We start from the raw sequence: 15,990 nt of genomic DNA on the forward strand, positions 1-15,990 counted from the left end.
CATCAACGTGGAGACCATCAGTACCTTTATTGACGGTGGAGGCAGTGTCCTGGTAGCTGCCAGCTCAGACATTGGTAAGTCTGACCTGCGAAGGTCTGGTGCTTTCCAGCGTTTCTCCAGGAAGCTTGGCAAGCTTTACAAATGGAAGTTGCCAGATTGGTGTTCACTGGGTGGGCCTGGTCAGGGAGCGAGGGAACTACAGAGCCATTCACCTCCTCCTGTGCTTTCCTGTCACCAGGACCAGGGAGATGTGGGGCCTTTTATGGGCTGGGAACCCTGTTTTTTCCCAGTTTGGTTTTTTCCCTTTGTTTTTGTTTGTGTTGGTGGGCCTTCCCTTACAGAAAGAAAAGATGGGGCTGGCTACTTGGGCAGAACCCAGAGTAATTTGACAGATTGTTTTTTTGTTGTTGTTCCCTATTTGGGAAATTTTCAAACATACTTGGAAGTAGGGAGAGAGCAGTATTCTGGAGCCTGCACGCGTATCCCGCAGCTTTGGTTGGTGTCAGCACCCGGCCAGTCTCATTTTGTTTTTCCCAGTGTTGGCAGACTGGGGTGATGAGGAGGAGGAGAGAAGTCCCGTGAAGCCAGGCTCATTCAGGTCAAGTCTGCCTGAGGTTATGACTTTGCCTCAATGGGGGGTTTTGTGTATTTGTGGGCAGAGGACCAGGTGGTTCTCCGTGTTACTGATTCAGGTTCTGACCCCTGCAGGCAGAAAACCGTGCTGTTGTCCAGCTGTCCAGTTGGGGCTGAGCACGGCCTGGGGAAGTGGCAGGGCCTAAGGGTGACCGGGAGAGGGCGAGTCACCAGGAGGCCAGGGAAGCGACACTGCTTGGCCCAGGGCCCACCTGTAAGGGTTAAACCAGGCATTTCTTGGGTCTTTGCAGGTGACCCTCTTCGAGAGCTGGGCAGTGAGTGTGGGATCGAGTTCGACGAGGAGAAAACAGCCGTCATTGACCATCACAACTACGACATCTCAGACCTTGGCCAGGTAATCAGGCCCGTTACCTTCCAGGTTTGGGGCCCTTCCACCAGGGCTCAGCCTGGAAACCGAGAGGGAGTAGGAAGGGAGTCCCTGGCGTGGAGGCGCCTTTTCCTGACCCCCATCTCCCTCTGTTGCCGCAGCACACGCTCATTGTGGCCGACCCCGAGAACCTGCTGAAGGCCCCGACCATTGTTGGGAGATCATCTCTGAACCCCATCCTCTTTCGAGGTGTTGGGTGAGTGAGCAGGCCCAGGGCGCTAGAAACCTGGGGAGGATGGGAAACTAACCCACCCTTGATGGTTTAGGGGCATTCCTATCCCTGGAGGAGAGGGGAGAGATTAATTTAGGACACTCAGAGTCAGACTTCGTTGTTGCAGCGAGAGGAGAGCTAGTGGTGTAGCAGGCGCGCGACTGCTGAGAAAGCAGGACTCGTCCCTGTGAAGAAGTGACCCTTCGGGACCCAGGTCCTTGAGCTCAGTTCTCAGGGTCCCTGTGGGGTGTTCTCCTTTGCTTCTGTAGGATGGTGGCCGATCCTGACAATCCTTTGGTGTTGGACATCCTGACGGGCTCCTCCACGTCTTACTCCTTCTTCCCGGATAAACCTATCACCCAGGTGAGGGGCCGTTGCAGCCTTGAGGCCTCCGGGTCCCGGGCCCAGCGGCAAGGCCCTTTATGTGAAGACGGGCAGGAGTAAGCAGGAGAGCACACGGGGCGGAGGCTGGTGAAGGAGAGGTTGCTGGGAGCAGGAAGGGGCAGAGGCGTCGGGGCCTCCGGTGCCGCCCTCAGGTTGACGTCCGGCCTGCTGTCCTCTTGCCCCAGAGGCCCAGCTGCCTGTCCTTTCCCCGGGCTCTCCTGGATGACAGCCCTCTGTTGTTCCCAGTACCCCCACGCGGTGGGGAAGAACACCCTGCTCATTGCTGGGCTCCAGGCCAGGAACAACGCCCGGGTCGTCTTCAGCGGCTCCCTGGACTTCTTCAGCGATGCCTTCTTCAACTCGGCGGTGCAGAAGGCTGCGCCCGGCTCCCAGAGGTGGGTGCTGGCGGGCTCGGGGGCGTGTGGTCTGGTGCTGGGGAAGGAGGAGCTTTCCAGCTGGAAGCGTCGGAGGCCAGGTGTCTTTGGGTTGAAGACTTCGTTGCTGTGTTGGTACCCTAGACTTTTCAAGGTGGCAGCGGCTTACCCGGAGATGTTTCAGCGAGTGTGTTTGTTGTGAAGGTGACCCCACAGCAACACCACCTGACCTCTTTTCCCTGTTCCCTTGAAGCAGGATACCTAGATACATATGGTCTCCAGGCAGAAGCTAGTTTCAGGCAGTTTGTCTCCATGGATCGTGACTGTCAGGCATCGCTGTAAACAAGTCGGTTCCGGGCCCCTAGCCTCCCGTTTGCCCCTTCTGCAGGTATTCCCAGACGGGCAACTACGAGCTAGCTGTGGCCCTCTCCCGCTGGGTGTTCAAGGAGGAGGGTGTCCTCCGTGTGGGGCCCGTGTCCCACCATCGGGTGGGTGAGACCGCCCCACCCAACGCCTACACCGTCACCGACCTAGTGGTAAGAGCGTCTTGGAGCAGGAGGGACCCCTGTGGTTTGGGCCAGGTTGCTTTAGCTCAGAAGCGTTTATTGAATATTTAGTGGCCTAAATAAGGATGAATAAATTAATCTCTACTCCTAAGAAAGCGTAGGTGCAGAGGGCCCGGTGCACAAGCCAGTGTCTAAAGAGGCGTGAAGAGGTGTGGGTTTGTCGTGGAGGTGTAGAAGCGGGAGGGCTTTGCTGGTGCGTTCTGCTGGTTGGGGGGAGAGGGGTGGAGACTGCAGTGAAGGTGGCGGCAGGGCTCCCTGATGGTGCCCGGCCCGTCCGCGAGTGGGGCAGTCTGGGTGCAGACGGTGGTGGTCCAGGGCCGAGGTGTGGAGAGGGGCATTAGCGGGATGGGGAGCGGGGGCTCGCCTGGGGGTTCCTGCCGGGTCCACGAGGGACTCGGTGCTGCTCCGAGGGTGGTGACTCCCCCGGCCGACCGGCCTGTCGTCTCAGGAGTACAGCATCGTGATTGAGCAGCTCTCAAATGGCAGATGGGTCCCCTTTGATGGTGATGACATCCAGCTAGAGTTTGTCCGCATCGATCCTTTCGTGAGGACCTTCTTGAAGAAGAAAGGCAAGTAGTGCTCTCACGGGGGACAGCGGCAGGACGATGGTCCCGCGGTGCTCGCTCTCGTGAGGCTGACGGAGACACCCCTCCTGGTGGTCTCGGCTCCCCCCACAGGTGGCAAATACAGCGTCCAGTTCAAGTTGCCCGATGTGTATGGAGTGTTCCAGTTTAAAGTGGATTACAACCGGCTAGGCTACACGCACTTGCACTCTTCCACTCAGGTGAGCCAAAGTCACGGTCCCCTTTTCGGCCGGAGTGGGCCTCGCCTGGGCTGCTGAGTGGCCGGGGCCTGTCCCCTCTGTCGTGTTGCAGGTGTCGGTGCGGCCGCTCCAACACACGCAGTACGAGCGCTTCATCCCCTCGGCCTACCCGTACTACGCCAGCGCCTTCTCCATGATGCTGGGGCTCTTTATCTTCAGCACGGTCTTCTTGCACATGAAGGAGAAGGAGAAGTCCGACTGAGGCGGCCGAGCCCTGGGACTCCTCAAAACATGCAGATGGGGGTTACGTAGGGTTGGGTTGTCTTTTTATGGTGTTGTGTGTGTTTCACTTGTTTGTTTTTTTAAGCTGTGGGACAGTGGCAGAGTCTCACCTCAGTGGGAGACACGGCACTGAGTACCGTGGGGGTGGGGGTTGGGGGGTGATTTTTATGTTTTTTCCACCTAATGCTAAGTGGTATTTTCCATGTTTGGTCACTCTCATTTCTAAGATAAAAAGAAGCCTTGCCCTCCAATTTGATGTGGCTCCCGTGTGCTTTGCTGTGGTGGGGATGCTGTTCAGCAACAAGACACAAAATAGTAAGTGGCCTCTAAGTGTCGCCAACCGTATTTTCCTTAAGTGTGAAATCACGACACTTCCTCGCTTCTCGGGGGAGAAGAGAAGGTTAATAACGCACTGAGGCCGGTGGGGAAATTGGGGTAACAGCGCTTGACTTAATAGAATTACAGAATTGCTTCTTTGAAAGGAACCTAAAATATACGTTCACCTTGCTTTTAGTCAGTAGCTGTAGTCCTAAAAAGCAGGTGTAAAATCACGTGAAATCCCTTCCTCATTGTTCTCTATTACGGTGTATAAAGATCACTCTTAAAGCCACGTACTCAATTCAAAGCAAATAACGTCTTCTGCAGTTGAAAATGTGCATTTAATTCTTCACGATTTCTATAAGAAATGCTGGTCAAAAGGCTGATTAGCAATAAAACACTACACGGTTAACTTCCATTTCTTCATTACTTCTAGCTCCACTAGACTCGATTTAGTAGCTGGAGGAGCTCAGTGGAAATGCTTCCGCAGAGACACCCCAGAGCTTTCCAGAATGCATGACTGAAGTGCAGAGGCTTCCTACTTCTCAGGCCTCACTGGATGTTTTCATTCTGACACCCGAATATACCGACCTGGGCAGATGTCTGCCTTAGCTCAGGAAGCACGCAGGCTGATTCATGGCTGCCGCTCTCAGACAAGCCGCAGTCCCTTCCTGGAGTCATGCTCTGCCACCAACAGGCACGGCCTTGCTGGGCCCTCTGGAAGGTGGGGGGGAGGCACACGTCTGGGCCTCACTCAGCCTCACCTCCAGACCTAACAGACCAGCTCAGCCACCGGCTTCGCAGAGGCCCATGAGGGCTTTTTGTCAGCAGGTAACACCTCACTCCTCCTTCTCATTTGCCGCAGAGAATGCATGCCTCTGGCTGTGTGCTCCGGTCTTCTCACCTTCTATTAGCATTTACACACAAGGGGCCTTGTGATTAATCAGGGTGTCTTTTTAGAATTAGGCCTTTTGAATTCATCTAGACCAGGGGTTGGCAAACTCTGACGTGTGGGCCAGTCTGGCCTGCTGCCTGTTTTTCGGGTTTTCAAATAGTTGGAAAAAATTAAAGTATTAGTTACCCGTGAAATTCAAATTTCGGTGTATTTACATATTTAAGACTGCTTCTGCCGCTACGACAACAGTGGCGTAGCCCCGACAGTCCGTTTGCCAGCTCCTCGACTGCCCGTGAGAACGTCAGACCACACAGGTTACGTGAGCACCTAAGATGGCACGGCTAGGGTGAGTTAGTAGCTACGGACTGAACTTGGACGTGAGCTAGCTGTTCCTTCCATTTGCCAAACCGGAGGCCTTCTCCGGGGCTGACCAGCCCTCCCTACGCCATCTGCTCTCCTGCTCCCGCCCTCACTCCTGGGAGCTCTGCCCATTCACAGACCATCACCACACGATGCTGCTGAGTTCTTTTAGTAATTCAGCTACAGCAGGGCCCTTACGGGGCTGCCCTCCAGGAGCAGAGGAGCAGGGCTGCCTGGCACAGCGTTTCATACTCCAGGTTGGCCAGAAATAACATCTTCATCTTTGTCTCCACGCAGCTCTTCCCCGTGAGGCTGTTGGCCAGTAAAGTGGCAGCGGACTGTTGGAGGAGCCAGCCGACCATCTTGTCTAGTTTCAGATTCTTCAGGGCCAGGGTGTGTTCCCCCCAGAGGCTTAAATGAAGCACATTAGCAGCCACTCGGGCAGACGGTCTCTGCAACAGGCAGGGAAGCGGAAGCTTAGAACATGTGGCTGGCAAAGCACGTGGCCCCAAACCCGATCCGTTAATGAATCCTCATTTCAGGGTCCTCCCTTCTCCGGCCCCAAATTCTTGTCCACCCCACGTCTCTCCTTCCTACAACACCCTTCGCTCTCCTGACACACGCTGGCTGCTAGCCCTCCGTGCTGCAGGCTTCTCCAGGTGCACAAAGCTGCCGCAGGCCACGTGTGTTGTGGAAATAGCCTCCCCGTCAAGGAAGGGCCACGAGCCGCCTGTGGATGACCTCTCCTCACTTAGTAACCGGTGGCACTGAGCACATGCTGTGCGGTGGCAGGGAGGCGGGAGGACAGGGGTTTGAACCGTGTCTGCCTTTGTGCTCTTCCCTAGGCATGCCGCCTGGCCTGGGCCTGGGCCGGTCCAGATCTGCTCTTGGGCGAGGCCTCACCTCTGTTTCATTAGATGTCGGCTGTTCCTAGAAGCTACAACTCTGTTAAACATTTCTTAAAAATGCATCTTCTTCCCTCTAAGTAACTGAAGCCACTGAAGCCAAGACAAGTTGCGTTGCTGGAACTGTAATCTGGTGGCCACCTCCCCTACTCCTATTTATACTAAAGTTTGTTCTCCTGTACAAACTTGGTTAGGACAGAGGAGCTATCGGTGACTCTAGTCTTGCCCAAACCTGGTCTTTACTCTGGAACGTGAACTTTCACACGACTCCTGCAAGACCTGGGGACAGCCTCACCTTGCTGGCCTCTCGCCGGAGCAGTGACCTCACCAACTGTCTTGCTTCTAGAGGCACCGACTTGGGCAGTGCGGGCAGCTGAGCCTCCTGGTAACTGCGGCTTTCAAGGTGGGCCCTGCCCTGGCCGTAAAAGGGATTAGAGAGCCCGAAGATTTCGTAGGCGAGTGCACCCACTGCCCAGGCATCGGCTTTGCCGTAGTCAATCACCGCTCGGGGGCCCGGGCAGGCTGTGGACACCTGTTAGGAAAGCAATGAGTGAGCTTCACGCTGCTGGCACCTAGAACGCATTCACGTTCCGGCACAGCATCTGACTCCTGGGCTCACCGGAACTCTGTCCCAAGAACCCAGAATTTGAGCTGTGGCTAGGACCCACGAGAATCTACTCAGGTTGCAGGGGACTTGTGCCAAATTAAGGGTCAGAAAAGATGGAGGTGTTGAGTAAATAATGAGGAAGTCAGTCTTGTCCTCTCAGTGGAAGCACGGTGGAGAAGTATGTTTGCTGATGGCACAAGACCTGCTCAGCGGGACTCACCTCAGGAGCCATCAGGCAGCCGTTTCCGCCCCGGTCCACATACCAGCTGGTGAAAGGCAGCTGCAGGCCAATGCGCTCGTCAGCCAGGCAGCAACCAAAATCTGTGATCACCAACCAGGGGCAGCCATCTGGGGAAGGGACAGGCAGAGGTAAGTGGCCGGCCCCTCCGAGAGGCCTTCCTGTGATCCCCACCACGGCCACCGTCAAGACATGGGTGAGAGGGGTTTACAAGGACTCCACGTTGGTCCAGGAGCGCAGGCTGGCCAGGCCTGGATGGCTACCCTGTCCCCAGAGAGCTCAACGGGAGGGCCGGCTAAGTGAGCACGGAAATGCCTCCAGGAAATCAAAGCCCCAAACAACTGGATAAAAGCTTGGCTCAATCTAAGCAAGTAATCGGAGCTAGCCCAGGACTGAACGAGCTGCTCATGGTTTACACAGCAGATGGTGCTGGGCTCAGATGATCTCTAAGAGCTCTTACCAGCCCAAGAATCTTTGATCTGAACTTGAAACCCCAAATCCAAACCCAAGAAACCGGTCCATTAGGATTTAGTTGTCTGTAAAAGTATTCACACAGACTTTCTTTAAAAACCTAGTTCCTCTAGCAATTTAATTGCCTCTTATTTTCAATCTAGTTCAAAACTTAGCAGACGTACAAATCTCCTTTAAAACAGCCCAGGTAAGGGGCCATCTAGCCTCTACTTCAGTGCCTCCAGCGTGGGGAACTTGGGATCCCCAGGGGCAGCTGGGCTTACCTTTGGACAGCTCTCACTGTCTGAAAATGCTTTTTTCTACTGAGCTACAGTCTACTACCTCTCTTTTACTTTAAGAGAACTTCTGCCACCGAGTCTTGTGTTCTGTAAGTGGGCCACAGAAAGGAATCATTCCACAAGCCCTACAAAGAGAACAAAGGCCTCCATTTTGAAGGAGAGATTGCTCCCCTCTTGTGCAAAGAGTGAAATTAAGACAACGTGTAACAGAACATACAAAGTCAAAAAGGACCTGAAGGGTCCTTAAATGTTTGCAGACATGAGTCTGGTGCGCCCCGGATGGCTGTGAGGTAGGGCAGGGACCCACCTGCGTCCAGCTCCACGAGAATGTTGTCAGATTTCAAGTCTCTGTGCGCGACGCCCTGTTGAACCAGATGATCCACCCCCTCCAGGAGCTGCAGGATCATCACGGTGGCGAGGCGGGGGCTCGGGGTGTTCATACGAAGGTACTGGCGCAGGGTGCAGGGGTAGCTGGTGGAGAGGGTGACAGGGCCTCTGGCTATCACACATCATTGGTCCCCAGCATCTTACGATTAGGAGGATGATCCTTCCTCATTGTGGAGTTTCTTAATCTTTTCTCCCTCAAGTATCCTTTCTGTTCCCACCCATTACCCTGAAATAGGAAGTGAGAGCTCGGGCCCCACGTGATGAAAGTAATGGAGCAGACACTCTTTCCTTAAAATGCCCATCACAGCAATGCCAGTAGGTACAGAGAGCAAGGAAAGAGAACTTTCTGTGTTAAACAAGACACACGCAACTGGTAAGGCAGGCCGTAGAGAAGGAGCAAGAATCAAATGTACTAAAAACACTAGGTGAAAACGATGTTCTAAGTGAAGACGAAGTTCTATTTTCATGAAAAATCATCCTAGAGGGACGCTGCTCTCTAGGGCAGTCTGCCCTCGCCATGGCCTTGCCCTACAGAAGGACGAGGTGCCTCCTCCCTGCCACCCCGGGGGCTGCAGGTGCACAGGGCCAGGGGCCGCCTCCTACTTACTTCTTCATAACGAGGAAGAGCGTCCGCCCGTGGCCCAGGCCTTCGGGGTGAAGACGTGGCGGCAGCACATCAGGGTAGTCGACCAGGGCCCCTGGCAGCAGTGGTACAGAAGAGGTGAAGGCACGGAAGACCCGGATGATGTTGGGGTGAGGGGCCAGTTGCTTGGGACTTCCCTTGGACTTTCTAGTTCAGCCAAATGAGACAAACGGAAAGATAATTATACCACGATAAATACTGACATTTAATCACCCATTTTTATCAAACACTTAGTACAGATCTGCTTTGTGTCAGGTGCAGAGCCTGGTGTTAAGAGTGAAAAAACAAACCCATAAACATGACTAATCACATTTGAGGACTCCGCTGGCCCATCCATCTGTCCATCCATCCATCCCATGCTGCGGAATACAGTGGTCAAGAGACTCTGGAATCTGACTCTGGTTTGAGTTCCAGGTCGGCCACTGTAAGCCCTTGGTCAGGTTACTTCTCTGCGCTCAGTCTCAACTGCCAAAGGGAATAGGGTAGTAACACACCTTGTAAGGTTGTTAATACTTACAAAGGACCCAGAATCTCTATGATCGCAAGGTGGTTTTTTTTTTTTTTTTTTTTTTTTAATGTTTATTTCAGAGAGAGAAGGAGACACAGAATCCAAAGCAGGCTCAAGACTCTGAGCTGTCAGCACACAGCCCGATGCAGGCCTCCAACTCGTGAACTGCGAGATCATGACCTGAGCCAAAGTCAGATGCTCAACTGACTGAGCCACCCAGACGCCCCTATGATTGCCAAGTTCTAACCCTTAACATGGAGTATGAGCTCAATAAACCTTGGTTGAATAAATGAATCGGCACAGATGCAGGTTGTAGTACAGCCATCACTTGCCTGCCCAGACCTCCTCCTCAGGGATCCCCACACCCACAGGCCTGCTGGCGCACAGTGGCCGTGTTCTGGATGGTGTGAGTCGGCCTGCTATGTATCAGCCCCACCCCTCAGGCACTACTGACTGGGTGGGCACCTGACCTAAGGGCAAGGAGCCTGCAGTCACATCGGAGACCCAAACGGTTGGTGGGAAAAGGGAAGGGGGCTGGTTAGATTCTCTCTTGGAGGAACATTAATGAAAAAACATGGCGGTAATCTAGCAGTCAGCAATGGAACTGACGGTGGAAGGTGCCGGCCAAAAGTCACCCATGTGATCAAAGGCACACAGGAACAGAGGAGCTATGGGGGAAGAAAGAAGGACACCGGGTGAGAGAGTTCAGAGTGGAGGAGAAACCCAAAAACATGAAGACAACACTGAGGGAGCAAGATGGCCACCCCCATCCGAGGATCCGCCTCCGTTCCCGAGCTTTGTAGAGCCAGTCCACAGGTGGCCTCCTACTGCTCTCACTCTCCAGTCCATCTGAGTGCACCCCTGCGTGCAATCAAGGGGGTTAAAGTGTTCCTAGCCTTGGGGCACTGGAGCTAGTAACAGAATCGGGAGGATCACAGTTCAGGGTGGTCTGTGCCACAGTGGGAAAGCTCGGCTCGGTTGCCGTGGGAGCCTGGGAATGAGCGTGTCCGTGTAAGGTATGTGTGTGTGGAGGCCTGGAGTGGGGCAGGAGGCTGTGGGGAGGGCAGCCCGAGTACAGCTAACTGCAACGTAGGAAGACAGGCAAGGAGGAGTGCGGTGCATCTGGAGGAGGGCCTTATGGATTCGATACGGCGGAGTACAGAGTGTACGCGTCGGGGGGAGAAGCGGGAGGAGCAGATCACAAAGGTCCGAGCCTGAGGTCCCTGGATGAGCAGAGGCTAGGTAGAAACAGAAGTGCTCTCAGGGACGGAGACCGTTTCTCCTGAGTCACTAATGTCTCCTGAGTCACTGATGCCATATTCACGGAATCATCCAATGGACATTTACTGAGCTGCAAGGGTACACAGCAAACAAAACAGAAAAGCCCTGCCCTCAAGAGCTTCTAGGACAGCGGGAGAGAGAATAGACAGACATCTGTGATTTAAGGTCAAATGGGGATAAATGCCGTGAAGACAAATTAAAGCAGGGTGAGGGACTGGTGAGAGACGAGGACCGCTTCAGATGGGAGGTCTGGGCGGCCCCTCCACCACAGAGGCATTGGTGCTCACGTGAGCTACCCGACAGCATGTCAGCAGGCCGAGGTGAACCCAGAAAGCCGCCCGAAGACAGCTGTACCCCTCAGAAAGCAGCAGACATGCAGACACCCACTTTTCCCTACAAAGGACTAAGGAGAGGAGGACGATACTAAGAACCCCCAGTCACGGGGAGCCTTCCAAACCATAGAAGGGGCTTTCCATGTGTCTTCTCAAGTCCCTGTGTCTACCTTCCCGTTTCTGACAGCATTGGGTCTAGAAACTAACCCTCCGGTAAGTTGCCAAATGCAGCCCCTGCTGGCGGTCCACAATCGTGAAGTGACCACACGTGTCTCTGTCACCCGCTCAGCGTCGATCCTCACCACCGCACACCTGGCGCTTACAAAGCACGAGGAGCATGGGCTGCCGTCCACCCCTTCTTCTCTCTGTGGAGAAGGCCTCTCTGCCTTCCCTCCTGCCCAGGTGGTGCCTCCTCATCCTTCCAAAGGCGGCACTGACGGTCGCTTCAAGAGGCCCATCCGTTCGCGCTCCCCCAGCGCCTGAGCACACACGGCCGTAGGTAGCGCTTACCTCCCCGGCCTCTGCTCCCACCTTGTCCGGCTCCTCTGTCACACACAACTCTTGGGGACCAAGCCCCCCACCTTTTAATCTTCTGGCATTGCCGCTGTTAGTGGAATGAGTGCTACCTCTGCTGGGGATGGAGTTCAGCGACGGAGAGGCGGCATTCCACCTGGGCATTGCTTAAGAGCAATCAGATCAACTTTCCAACATTCTGAATTGGGCATTTTTGGATGGCCTTCTCTGGGAGATCTGCATCTTCAGTTGGGGTCAGATGATCTGCAATCCTCTCCAAGTGAAATTATCCAGCAACTACAAATCCATCATTCGCCGCATCATTCAGTGAGCATTTATGATCGACATGATGCCACGCCGAGGACACGGGAGGATTCTGCTCTCGTGAAACTCACAGCCAGTCCAGCAGGCAGAGGGGTGCGTACCTGTAAGTGACTGCTCCGTACTCCCCGGCCAAGGCCACTCGACTAGCTGGGACTAGCTCCTGGCTCATTGTGCTCAAGATGGCTTCACTGGAAGAGCCTGCCTGCAACACAATCATGAATTCAGGGTTACGTGGACTAGAGCAAGTCCGAGTCTTCCTTGTAATCTGGACCAGACAGCTACTGCCTAGAATTTTTTAAAAAAAATCTTAAAGTAATCTCTATACCCAACGTGGGGCTTGAACACGCAACCCCAAGATCAAGAGTCACATGCTCCACAACCGAGCCAGCCAGGTGCCTCTAGAATTGGTTTTGACATTCAAGATAATCCAAACTCTCTGAAGGGGCAAGCCAAGCCTAGTCTCTCCTGAGAGGGAAGAGATACTGTCCCCCACCACCTCCCAGGGGGCTGCCACACCCCACCTCAATCTCCGGGCAGCTCAGGTGCCCAGGGCAGGAAGGGATGGCAAGATGGTCACGGTCAGGGCTCTTTCTCACTGCCGTCAATGCCTCCAGTCCCCACCAGGCTCAAAACTGGCCACACGAAGACTCCCCCTGACAGGCTGCCTTCAGCAGACAGGCAGAGCTGGACAAACTCGCCCTGGATAAAGTGGTGCTGAATCACAGGACAGCCCTCCCCACCCCTCCAGCAGAAAGAGCCAAACACGAGGAAAAACACCTTATTTCCTCGTTTCATTATGAATGGCACTCAGGCCCTGTGGAACCTGTTAGGAACCCTACAGGCATTAAGTCTTTTAGCTTTTGTGAGCACAGTAGGTGCCATGCCCATCAGTGGAGGTTTGATGCCAACACTGGATGTTTCCCAGGCCAAGCACTTGGCTACTTGTTAGCTATTAGCCAGCCGGGAAGGGCAATAGTCTAATAACCTTCATCCCCCAGATCAAAACAAGAAACTGCGTTCGTGGGGCACCCGGCTGGCTCAGTCAGTGGAGCGTGCAACTCTGGATCTCGGGGTTGTTGAGTTCAAGCCCCACGTTGGATGTGAAGGTTACTTGCAAATAAAATCTTTAAAAAAGAAAGAAAGAAACTGCATTCTTTAATGTCCAGCATGAGCTGTGTCCCATTCTTAGGCTTGGACGGATGCTCTGGGAAGGAGAAAGAACATTAGGTCTTAATTAATTTTCTAAACCCATCTATATAGTGATAAGGGAAAGAAATTAGACAGAAATCTGTTTTTGTGGAGGGAAAAAACTCAATTTCCCAAAGCTTTGCGTCCTTCCAGAGTTGAGGGCAGGGAGGTGACAAGCAAGCCTGTGATCTGGAGGTGAGGCTAAAGGGGGAGTCTGGAGGACAGGCGTGTGGCCTCTCCTCTCGGAGTGAGGCAGGTCAGGGGAAAGAGGGAGGGTGGCGGTAAACTGCGCACCTGAATCCAGCTAATGGACCAGCACTGACAAATGAGAACCCAGGTGCTCAGGCCCTTGCCGCCTGTGTGTGGTGCACAGACCTTCTAGAAGCACGGGCATCACCCGGGACCTTGTGAGAAAGGCAGCATCTCAGCCCCGACCCCAGACCAGCTGACCGGAATCTGCCTTTTAACCCGATCCCCAGGCGACTCGCCGACTGTCACAATTTGAGGCGCCTGTACTGTGGAGACTCCGCCCGTCTACTTCCCGGTAAAGGGCACTATCGGGTCCACCAAGACTGGCGTTTTGAGAAACGGCCAACCCAAAGGCGAAAGGCCCCCTCCTCACCGAGATGTTCCACATCATCTTGATGGCTAAGGGAAAGCCAGGGGCCCGGGAAGCCGGCTCCTCTTCCTGGGGAGCGGTATCTGGGCCTCTGCCAGGAAGAAGCCCGATGCTCCTTGCCACCTCCAGGCTCTGAGGCAGCACAGGCACGGTGGCTTCGTACACAGCTGCGCTGCAACCCTTGCCAATGGGCTGTCCTATCACATACTCCTCCAGCCGGAAGCCCTGCCAGCATCGGGTGTCCAGTGGGTCCGGGAGCAGCTTGTTTTTCTGGGTGAAAATTGCCTGTGAGGAACAAAACAGGCGCGATGAGCCAAGGTGCCTAATAAAGCTCAAGTAAAGGGAAGTCGGGGGAGTGGGGGAGAGGCAGAGCCAGGCGAGGTCTTCGCCGACAGGATCAAGAGCTAATAAAAGCACAACCAAACTGGGTTTTACTGCTCATCCTGGGCTCAGGCCACCTACCTTTCTCTCCCGTTATTCGGAAGAACGTTTTCTCAAACTCTGTACCTTCGCTGCAAACAGAGACGGCCCAACACAGAACACTTGTTAGTTAAGAGGCCAAAACTTCTAAATTCTGCAGCTGGCACACCTTGCCTGTTGAGCTCCCGGCACAGTCTCAGAGGCTTCTGATCTCAGAGACCACTGTCTGTCGTGCAAGGACCCTGGCAGGCAGCTGCCACTGGGTGGTTCTCGGGAGCCGTGGACGGGCAGCTCTCCTCCGGTCTTCAGAGGAATCCGAGGGTGGTGTTTGGGCAAGTCTGTGTCTGCTACTAATGCCGTCGCAAAGGGTTTTGGAGGCTTTGTACGGGCTGCCAGCCCGGCGGCCGGATCTGCCCGATTGTTCCCCCTGGGCAATCAAATAGTCTGATTTCTGGTGTCCTGGGCCGTGGGCACCGGCTACCTCCTTGGGTTCCAACACGGCTCTAATAATCCTAAACTGCCTGAAGTCTACCTCAAGTGTGCAGTTTGCAGGGCTTCAGGAGAAAGGGCAGTGTTAGGGAATGGGAATAGGAGAAAATTGGAAACCTTAGTTTGGAGAATCATAACCAGACACTGGAGGAAATCAGAATTCACGATCCAGCCCAGTTTAAGAGGCAAACAACAAACATCCAAACACAGTTCATCTAACGTCCACAAAGGTCTGATTTTTTTTCCTAAAATCACCCCCACTTCCACCAAAAATAACCAAATTAAGACTCCAGCTTTAACAACATTGGCCTAATTATTTCCATGAGCACTGCAAGAGTGACTAGCCATATAGAGTTTGCCTTTTTTTTTTTTTTTTTTAAATCTGCTTTGCTGGAACTTCTCAAAGAATTTCAGACTGAACTTTTCATAGCCTCTCAGGGCTAAGAAGCCAAGCCAAGTACTTGCCATCAGACTCTGTCTGCAATACCTATAGATTCGGGTAAGTTCCTCTCTTCTTGAGGTCCCTAAAATATCCCGAGGTTCCTGCACCTGCCAGAAAATGACCTGCTGGGAACCCTGTAAGCAAGTACAAAGCTGATTTTTCCAAGGCACTTCATTGGCTCCAAAACGTCAGCCTTAGTTCCTTAAAGCTGTCTGCTCATATCTGAGTCAATGCACGTCTCCCTCAAATATGATAGTCCAGTCAAAGCCCTGATAATATAACCAATGTTTCCAAATGTGTCCTGTCCTAAGAACAGATTCTTACTGAACGTATACAAATACATACATTGCCATGAAAATATAAGAATACTCACTGAGAGTTTCCGAATCTGGAGGGATCAGGTGGGGAGAAAAAGATAAATGTATCATGTTTGTTTACAAAGGGATTATTCTACCAAATTTCTGCAAGTCATAATAGCTTAAGAGAAAAACACTTTCCTTAAACCTGGAAGAGCAAACATTAGAGAACCAGCAGCGTTTCAATCAAGAGTCATTATCTTCCTCAATTCATTCAGTCCCATGTTACTAATTCTCGCTCTGTTTGAGTGGTTTTCCTGTTAGTTCCAGAAGTTCTTACTCAGTTTGGCTTTATCATCTTACTGGTATGAGAGACCCGTATTTGTCAAAAGGCCTTCCCATGAATCTCCTTAAGCTGAAACCCATCTGTAATAGCATCAGAGTAAAACAATAACTATAAATGACAGAAAACTAAAAAAATGGCCATGGTTTTTCTGTGACACAACACTTTAATAATTGGAATTACAAATGATGACATTACCCCAGCACATATCAAAACCTTAGGAATTTTATACAATTTCTGGAAAAGTTATAGCATCCACTCATACAATCTAAGGTTTATCCTCACTTATTTGACAGTGCTTCCCATGTAATTTGACATACCAAATAAACAAGCCTAATTAGTAAAAAAAAAAAAAAAAAAAAAAAAAAAAAAGATTTCATTTAGAAGTTGAATCTTGGGAAGTTGGTAGAAAGGTTCTTGGGAAGAAATATCAGAAGGCTTTACTTACTATTATTTTTTTAAGTTTATTTATTTGATAGAGCGTGAGCACGAGTGGGGGAAGGACAGAGCGGGGGGGGGGGGGGGGGGGGGG

The 15,990-nt window shown here is 52.8% G+C and overlaps 2 protein-coding genes across 2 annotated transcripts in view; one reads left to right on the forward strand and one right to left on the reverse strand.

Annotated features, from left to right (window-relative positions):
• Positions 1 to 3,852, forward strand: part of DDOST (dolichyl-diphosphooligosaccharide--protein glycosyltransferase non-catalytic subunit) — a 4,753-nt gene extending 901 nt beyond the window's left edge. Inside the window, exons 2-10 of the mRNA XM_049618907.1 lie at positions 2 to 74; positions 885 to 988; positions 1,123 to 1,217; positions 1,502 to 1,595; positions 1,863 to 2,011; positions 2,379 to 2,526; positions 3,005 to 3,125; positions 3,234 to 3,340; positions 3,432 to 3,852. Coding sequence (XP_049474864.1) covers positions 2 to 74; positions 885 to 988; positions 1,123 to 1,217; positions 1,502 to 1,595; positions 1,863 to 2,011; positions 2,379 to 2,526; positions 3,005 to 3,125; positions 3,234 to 3,340; positions 3,432 to 3,581 — 1,041 coding nt within the window. The 3' untranslated portion in view covers positions 3,582 to 3,852. The remainder of the gene's footprint in view (position 1; positions 75 to 884; positions 989 to 1,122; positions 1,218 to 1,501; positions 1,596 to 1,862; positions 2,012 to 2,378; positions 2,527 to 3,004; positions 3,126 to 3,233; positions 3,341 to 3,431) is intronic.
• A 364-nt stretch (positions 3,853 to 4,216) lies between these two features.
• The window catches only part of PINK1 (PTEN induced kinase 1), a 20,522-nt gene continuing 8,748 nt past the window's right edge, over positions 4,217 to 15,990 (reverse strand). Inside the window, exons 2-8 of the mRNA XM_049617918.1 lie at positions 13,472 to 13,753; positions 11,763 to 11,863; positions 8,668 to 8,850; positions 7,981 to 8,144; positions 6,907 to 7,034; positions 6,375 to 6,611; positions 4,217 to 5,626 (exon numbers count right to left, since the gene is read on the reverse strand). Coding sequence (XP_049473875.1) covers positions 5,369 to 5,626; positions 6,375 to 6,611; positions 6,907 to 7,034; positions 7,981 to 8,144; positions 8,668 to 8,850; positions 11,763 to 11,863; positions 13,472 to 13,753 — 1,353 coding nt within the window. The 3' untranslated portion in view covers positions 4,217 to 5,368. The remainder of the gene's footprint in view (positions 5,627 to 6,374; positions 6,612 to 6,906; positions 7,035 to 7,980; positions 8,145 to 8,667; positions 8,851 to 11,762; positions 11,864 to 13,471; positions 13,754 to 15,990) is intronic.

The sequence above is a fragment of the Panthera uncia genome, assembly GCF_023721935.1.
Source record: "Panthera uncia isolate 11264 chromosome C1 unlocalized genomic scaffold, Puncia_PCG_1.0 HiC_scaffold_4, whole genome shotgun sequence".
Lineage (NCBI taxonomy): Eukaryota > Metazoa > Chordata > Mammalia > Carnivora > Felidae > Panthera > Panthera uncia.